Here is an 8,563-nt window from a genome sequence, read left to right as displayed (position 1 = left end):
CCCGCTCCGAGCTGCCCCCCGCCTCTGGGCGGGCCCCTACCGCGCGCTCGGAGAGCGAAGGGCAGAAGCGTGGCTCCTTCTGCAAGAACGCTTATGGGGGATTTGTCCTCGAAGGAGGACTGGCGCGCCGCCGTTCCCTCAGCCGCCCACTTCTAAAGCCCCGTTCAACAGTTCGGTCTCGCAGCCGAAGGGGCCTCGACGCGCGAAACCTAACTGAGGTCTCGGGTACAACGCTTTCGCGCTGATGCGAGAAATGCAACTTAACGTTTCCTGCGCCCTGGGATGAATTAGCTGGAAGAACTTGGGTATTTTGCACTAGCACGCTTTAGTTGGGACAGCCGCCGAGCGGCCTCCGGGCGAAGGGGTGCAGGGTGGCAGCGTGTCACTACGCCAGAGGCACCGTGGGCTTTTTCTGAGGAGCCAGAACTACCCCACGTCGTCAAAGCCACGGGGTTTGACGCGAGCCTTGCTAGCTATGAGGAGCACAGCAAACTTCTTGGTTCCCATGGGAACCAGCGTAACAGTACCCTTTAAAAGCAGTACTGGGAAGAAACGTTATGGAAAGAAACTTGGTATAGGGAACAACAACCGGAGGAATCCCCGTCTGTGCCGGGACGGAGAAAAGCATTACTAAAATGGTTGCGTAGGTGTGGAGTCATCAAAACCACGTATCTTGTTTCCACAAGGAAGGGAGATACTTCCACAGAAAGATGTGCTTGAGCACAGGGGAAAGGATATAGCGTAGAAGTAAGACAGTGCACATTTTATTGCAGATAGGTCACATTTTCATCAGTTAAATAAGGTAAAATGAGTAACTTCAGCCAGACAAATCCACTTATTCATAAAAGGAGTCTTATTTAAGGTGTAACAAAATTTTCCTGATAAGATGGTCTGATTGACTGAAGCACATCCAGCTATTCATTTTTTTTACTGCACCAATAATCAGATTTCTTAAAAAATGAAAACCTTTGGTAAAGTACAAACACAGTTGTAAGACAAACAGGATCGATGCTCTCTTCTTACTGTGCTGGGAAAAATAAGTACAGCTCCATAACTGCTGTGATACCTAGAAGAGGTTTAATTAGAGTAAGTAAGTGAAAGAATTTTAAAATAAACTTTTAAAGCAAATCTAAAAGAAACATACTAAGTTCAACGTCCCAAACATATTTAACAACGAGCAGAAGACTGGTTGTTCCACAGGTATTCTAAATTAGTGACAAGGAATTAGTCCGCGCATCCTTTGTCCAGCCATTACAGATTCCAAAATGGAATGTAATTTTTTCAAACCAAGACTTCTGAATTTTCATATCCATACAATATTTAAGAAATGTCTATTCCACCATATAAAAAAGCTTTAATGTACTACAAAGTTAAAAACAAAAAGAAAATGACACAAGCTAAAAGTAGAAAAATACACTGTAAAACATTTATATTTTGTTCCTTACACTGATCAAGATATAACAAAATATTTTAGATTAGACCACTTTCATAAATTCATGGCATTTTCAGAAGCAGACAGTTATCGACTCAACAGTCACTGGTTACCCACTAGCCAGCATCCAGTAAAGATGCCTGACCATCGCAAACATCCGGTATAGTTTAAGTTTCTAGAAATCCTGTGTAGACATTAAGCTTTACGCTTACTAGGAGAGTCCAAAAAATAACAGAACTACTCTAAGTTAGGTTTGACAGTCAGTCACCATCCCTCCTCTGTATAGCAACCCGCCGATCTTTTGTACGGAAAGACCTTGTGGATTTAGGTTGCCCCGAATGTGCAGCAAGGACCTGTGTCGGCTCTGAGGTGAAGGGGACAGTCCTAGCACACTCTTCCACTTTTGTTGCCTTCTCACTTGCATCCCTAGAATTCACATGAACCGTGATACTGAAAAAAACAGAGATGATGGGGAAAAAAAAAAATCTGAAAAAGAGGTATTCTCTAATAAATATCGAAAAAGAATACATTTACACATAATGGCGTGAACCTAGTTTTAAGCCCTTATGGCCATGTTTTTCTTTCCCCGTGCAGCCCAGGTGTGTGCTGCGGGGCAGGCCTGCCTCTGGCCAGCAGGTGGTGGTGATCTCACAGCAATAACTGCAACATCCTCCAACATCGCCTCCTTAGGCTTTTAAAAAAAAAAAACAAAAAAACCAACAAACCCACCCATACATACATAGTTTCATTTGGAAAATGTATTTGCAGCATCTCCCTAACGTTGTTGCCACCGGAGTAGGAAACCGCTGCTTTTATAGAGCTTGTCTGGATTAGACGTAAGGTTGCAAATACGGTGTAAACAAGTTAGCGGAGGGTCTGTAGGTAACTGTAGAAGATCGGATGGCTATTAAGAAGCACGCTCTTTAAACTGGTATTAGAAGAAAACCAGATTCCACTTCAAATAGGCGTCTGTTACTATTAAAATCTAATTCATATACATGCATGTATAAATACATCCACCCATGCATTCAAACCCAAGCACGTGGCACTGCCATCGGTAGCCTGTAAGACTGCTTAGATTTATACCAACTAAAACAAATTTGTGTTCTCGCTTTAGGGCTGGGACATAAACCAGGTTTTGCACTCGGGCTTTCTCCTGACAAATTTGGCACTGCACGACACTTTTATGTCTAACTCCAGATGCCACGTTTCCTAGAAAGCAACAATTTTCTGCACCCGTGAGGTCTATGAGAATATCAGCTCTCTGTTTTGTGCATAACAACGTTGCAAGAGTCAACTGTCCCAATTGGCACTTAAGACTGAATGGAGAGTTGCAGGAATTGCTACTAAAGTGTAATGACTGTTCCATCCTCCTCGATACCTCCTCTGGGGATAACCAGACTGTGTCGGGGATCAGTTTTTAAGGAACTGAGTAATTTGTGGATGTTGCCGTTGCTTTCTCGGCCAGAGTTGTTGTTGAGCACCAGGTCCCTTTGAAGTCTGTGGGTAAGGCTGCTGCCATTGATTCGAGAGAGGCTACTGGAAGTAAGGCTGTGCAGTTTAGGAATGTGCTGTGGCTCCAGACCGCCCTCGATGACAATGTCAGCCTCTTCGTCACTCTCCATTTCATCAGGGTGGAAGTTCTGCAGCACGTGGGATGTAGGCAAGCTATGGTGACTAGCAGTGCTGTCTGTAGACTGGCCAGAGCTACCAGACATCCTACTGCTTCGAATAATATTGTTCCTCTGGTTTGCTGGCTTGACCGTGATAATAAGATTATGGCTGTTGGCAATCATCATGTCTGTGACTTGGTCGAGAGTCTTTCCTGCTACTTCAATGCCATTAACTTCCAGGACTTCATCATTCACAGCCAGCAAGCCTGTGCTCTCCGCTAAGCCTCCAGGAACCATACGAGAGATGAAGATACCGGGTACTTTTTCTAGTCCATGAGGAGTAACCCTTACGCTGGTGCCATCGCGAATGTAAAATCCTAAGGGTTTCTCACACCCATGTCGATACAGCCTCACTCTCCTGTGCGTTTCAGGAAGAATGTCCACATCGATTATGGAAGACACTGGTCTAAAATCATGAGGCATGCTAATGTTAATGTGGGGACGCCGGCGAAGGTTGTCATTGCGGAGTGTCACCAGAGCCTTCTTCTTCCTCGATAGCGTGTTGGTCCCAAAATTACTGTAGTCCACTTCATCTGAAAGAGAAACAGTACCAATGTATCAATCATCAGAGAATAATGCAATCTACAGGGCATTTTCTTCTTAGATCTGATTCAGTGAAGCCACACTCCTAATAATATGGAAAAAATCAAATAAAGTCTTCCGCTTACTCTAACCGTCGTTTCATTCTATGTCCATCAGCACATCATTCAGAATAAATGAGTTGTTTTCAGTGACTACCCATATTTCTTCCATATTTTGAGGGAAAAAGACTTCTGATTCTCAACTCCTGTTGTCAGCTGTGCAGAATGCAATTACTTGCAGCTGCAGGCCTGATATACCATCTTAGATGTGAGACTATATTTTCAGAGTCGGACTGTAATTTTACACATACATCTCAAGTGGGCAAGGAGTGTATACACATTCCTAACCTAAAAGTCTGAATCGGGGAGTATTTTAATATCCAATACACAGCCTTAACTGATAGCAGACCTTAGGTACAAACATGAAAGCAGGGTGTTAGAGAGTAGTTGGGTCTGTGTTTTTAGCCTAGCCTTTTTCAGTAAGGAATTTAATGTTAATACAGAATCACAGAATCGTTTAAGTTGGAAAAGACCTTTAAGATCATGAAGTCCAACCGTTAACCTAGCACTGCCAAGTCCAGCACTAAACCATGTCCCTAAGCACCACATCTACATGTCTTTTAAATACCTCCAAGGACAGTGACTCAACCACTTCCCTGGGCAGCCTGGTCCAATGCTTGACAACCCTTTTGGTGAAGAGATTTATCCTCACATCCAATCTAAACCTCCCCTGGCACAACTTGAGGCCATTTCCTCTCGTCCTATCGCTTGTTACCTGGGAGAAGAGACCAACACCCACCCCACTACAGCCTCCTTTCGGGTAGTTGTAGAGAGCAAAAAGGTCACCCCTGAGCCGGCTCTTCTCCAGGCTAAACAACCCCAGTTCCCTCAGCCGCTCCTCAGAAGACTTGTGCTCTAGACCCTTCACCAGCTTCGTTGCCCTTCTCTGGACACGCTCCAGTACCTCAATGTCCTTCTTGTAGTGAGGGGCCCAAAACTGAACACAGTATTCAAGGTGCAGCCTCACCAGTGCCGAGTACAGGGGCATGATCACTTCCCTGCTCCTGCTGGCCACACTGTTTCTGATACAGGCCAGGATGCCATGGGCCTTCTTGGCCGCCTGGGCACACTGCCGGCTCATGTTCAGTCGCCTGTCGACCCGCCAGGCAGCTTTCCAGCCACTCTTCCCCAAGCCTGTAGCGCTGCATGGGGTTGTTGTGGCCAAAGTGCAGGACCCGGCACTTGGCCTTGTTGAATCTCATACAGTTGGCCTGGGCCCATCGATCCAGCCTGTCCAGGTCCCTCTGCAGAGCCTTCCTACCCTCGAGCAGATCAACACTGCCGCCCAACTTGGTGTCGTCTGCAAACTTACTGAGGGTGCACTCGATCCCCTCATCCAGATCATTGATAAAGATATTGAACAGAACTGGCCCCAATACTGAGCCCTGGGGAACACCGCTCGTGACCGGCCGCCAACTGGATTTAACTCCGTTCACCACAACTCTCTGGGCCCGGCCATCCAGCCAGTTTTTTTACACAGCAAAGCATACACCCGTCCAAGCCACGAGCAGCCAGCTTCTCGAGGAGAATGCTGTGGGAAACGGTGTCAAAGACAACATCCGCAGCCTTTCCCTCATCCACTGAGAGATATGCATCTCTCGGTACAGCACTTTTCTCTTTGGAATATTTTACTTCATTTCAGCTGAATTTGACAGCAATAAAAAGTGCTAAAAGCGCCAAGTACCAAAAGAGTTCTGTGTAAGCAAGCGGCCCAGTAGAAAGAGAAGCAGGGAGAAACAAACTGCTCTGCTGCCTAGTCCATATGCTAGGGATCACAGAACAGACACAGACTCGCACAGGCGCTCCTGCCCTTGAGAGGAAGATCCATAGGAAAGCAGCCTTTGTAGGGTCTACTGTTCAAGGAATTGTTTAAATATTTCTCTGTCTGTAGTGGTATCTCAAGGGCATGTGCAAAGTGATCAACTTGAAATAAGCCAAGTAATATGACAAGTTATTCCATATAAGAAGCTTATGTTCTGGTTTGCATAAAAAATACTTAGTCATGAAGTTGTTAGTGTACAAAATGCGTTACTGCATTTCACATTAAAAATACTGTGCGTATTTTAAACATGAAGCGTGCACTAGCTGGAAAATTATTTAACTGGGAGTTTAAGCATGCTAACACTTTTCAGATAAACTAACAGACTTTCAGTTTATTCTACTGTTGAAGACGAGCAGCAAAATACAAAAGCACAATTAGAGAACTGCCACTAAGAAAATTTTTTTCTGACAAATTAACCCCGCATAGTAATGTTTGAGAAAGTAAGACAATACCTCTACCTCATAAAGGTTGAAGAAAAAAAAGTGTTAGTAAAAACAAGCTTGTAATTACATTTTTATTTCTTGCAAGATCTCATTTTCAGGTCAGCTTTCAAGGCATATTATTGGCAGACTTCAATGAAGTGACATTAAGTTACACAACTCAGAGGACGCTAAAAAATGTGCTAAGCAGCAACCTGATCTAACTGAGCCTGCTTGGAGCAGGGTGTTGGATTAGCTGGCCTCCAGAGGTCCCTTCCAGCCTAAATTATTCTGTGATCCTACATAGTCCTTTGGGCTGGAAAAAATCGTTTGAAGACTTCAGAAAGACTATTTCTGCATTCTCCTATAACTTATTTACACTGGCTATACTGACACTGAGGACATCACAAGGCATCTAGAAGGTCATCCTGAAGGAAAAGCTTCTGTGAAATAAAGATACTCCTTGGACAAGTTTGCCGTGTTTAACTTCACACTCGTCTCTTGCCTCTCCTCCCAGGCCGTTCAGAGTCGTACCAACTCCACAGGCCCTACTGTGTTATTTGGACTGGTGAGGCACAGGACTGGAAGTCCTTAAAATCACCCAAACACGAGAAGTTCCCAACTGGTTCCTGGAAGTGTATTCACAGCCAAGACAGTGACTGCGTGGAGATGGCAGCTTCTCAAGTCCACCTGCTGAGCAGAGTCAGCGCAGTGTCTAGTCTTTTGAATGCACAAGCCACCTGCGGCAGTCAAAGCGAGGTATTATTCCTTTTCTTTCATCAACAGGATCACCATCATCTACATCCACCTAGACTTTAAGTTTTGATGGATGATTCTGAAGGTTGGCAACAAATATTTTTTCCTTGTAAAGTATGAGTCCACAAGAGATGTCTTTCATCACCACAGTCTCAAACACTGTGCCCTGCTCACCCTCACAATTCACTGATAAATTCCTGTGACAGTCCTATGAAAACAACTTGGGGATTCAGATTTAGAATCGAAATTCTTCCTCACTTGAAACATAGCACTGTAGAATAGTAGCACTGTACCTTAAAGCCCAAGAGAACCTTTATCCCAAAATTTCAGTTTAAGATGGCAATTAAAATTACATGTGGGTTTATGCATTTAAGACTGTCACTTGCAGTACTGGCAAACCAAACTCAAAACAAAAGCTGCATCCCTTAAAGATTCAGAAAATTAGGTTGGCGAGTGCAGTTTATTGCACTGCAGGTAAAATGAAACACATGCCCTAGTTATCCCTCTATTCCCTGAAAGCACCCAGGTAACCGTTCTCTCCCTCTCTCTCCATGTTACTGTATTAATACTGAATTACTTTAAGGCAGATTTGCAAAAGCTTTACCAAATATTTCACCTGGGAAGATTCGTTGACAACACTGTTTTCTTCCCCTTAAATTAACAACAACCCAGAGAGTTAATTCGCACAACTTGCAAGTTTGTGATGATCAGGTAGTAATGTCACAGGAGAAGTACGATGGTCCTCCTGACACACACAAGTCACTTCTGAAGCAGCTTCCTTTGGCTGAACCACTACGAGGGCAATGGCACAAAAGAAGTGGTTCTTTTGTGCCTGTGACCTCCTCACCTGCACTCAACCCACTAATCTGTCTCCCCAGATGATTGCCAGCATTCCTAACCTCTGAGCAGCTTCAAAACAATCACCTCCTTTAATAACAAAAAGCCCAGCTTACCACAAAAATGCTATCTTTTTTCCTCCAAACATGAACCAGGCAGAAGCCGGGATTACATTACAAGTGATATAGGCTACTTTCAGTGTTGGACCACTGACCATTCTTGGATTTAGTATTTCAGGGCTGGAGCACGTTAAAAAAAATGAAGTCCATGTCCTGTTGATGACTGGATTTTTTGTTTTTAAAAGACTGTCAGGCATTAGTTTCCAACTCTGACCCTAAACAGGTTTACATATGAGAAGGACGAAGTCCCAATTTTAACAGGTAAAACTGTTAAAACCTGTTATAGGTTGGAGAAATGAGAGCTAATTTGGAGAGCTTCTACAAAGAAATACCAATTAACTATTTTCTAGAAAAAGTTAAAGTACAGAATACATGCTCCTTGATAATACAGGGATTATAATGTTATTTGTATTCAGGATGACCTGCTCGCTAGCAGTTATGCTTGCTTGGGACTTCACCTTAAAATAAAAAATTAAAAAAACCCAAACCCTGAACAAAACAGCCACCCCACCCCCACCCCCACCCCCCGCTATTCAGAGCCACTACTCTTGCTGCAGGAATAAAGCAAAGTATCTCTACTGAAGTTTAACATCAGCTGTTGCTGAAGCAGCAGAAAGTCATCAATTCCTAGCACAATGAAAAAAAAAAATTCCTTCCTCACAAGGGAACTGGGAGAAGTCAGCCAACATCACTCCCTTTTATCAACTACAGGGTGGTCAAACGGTGGTATATTGCCTATTTCCAGTAATATACTGTTCAGCTGGCACATGTCAGACTGAAATGAAAACTGTATCATTGCATAATTTACAATGACACACTTTTAATGAAGGTCAGTAACTTGTTCTTAGGTTTTGAGTTTCTCAC

At 43.8% G+C, this 8,563-nt stretch overlaps 2 protein-coding genes across 2 annotated transcripts in view; both read right to left on the bottom strand.

The window, feature by feature from the left end:
• Window positions 1–2,111, bottom strand: part of BLOC1S4 (biogenesis of lysosomal organelles complex-1, subunit 4, cappuccino) — a 9,265-nt gene extending 7,154 nt beyond the window's left edge. The window contains exon 1 of the mRNA XM_009324943.1: window positions 2,085–2,111. Within this exon, the coding sequence (XP_009323218.1) occupies window positions 2,085–2,111 (27 nt within the window). The remainder of the gene's footprint in view (window positions 1–2,084) is intronic.
• A 646-nt stretch (window positions 2,112–2,757) lies between these two features.
• PARD6G (par-6 family cell polarity regulator gamma) overlaps window positions 2,758–8,563 on the bottom strand; it is a 68,477-nt gene continuing 62,671 nt past the window's right edge. The window contains exon 3 of the mRNA XM_009324942.1: window positions 2,758–3,638. Within this exon, the coding sequence (XP_009323217.1) occupies window positions 2,779–3,638 (860 nt within the window). The 3' untranslated portion in view covers window positions 2,758–2,778. The remainder of the gene's footprint in view (window positions 3,639–8,563) is intronic.

The sequence above is a fragment of the Pygoscelis adeliae genome, unplaced genomic scaffold (genome assembly GCF_000699105.1).
Source record: "Pygoscelis adeliae isolate BGI_AS28 unplaced genomic scaffold, ASM69910v1 Scaffold135, whole genome shotgun sequence".
In the NCBI taxonomy this organism is placed as follows: Eukaryota; Metazoa; Chordata; class Aves; order Sphenisciformes; family Spheniscidae; genus Pygoscelis; species Pygoscelis adeliae.
This window is presented reverse-complemented; position numbering and strand designations above follow the sequence as displayed.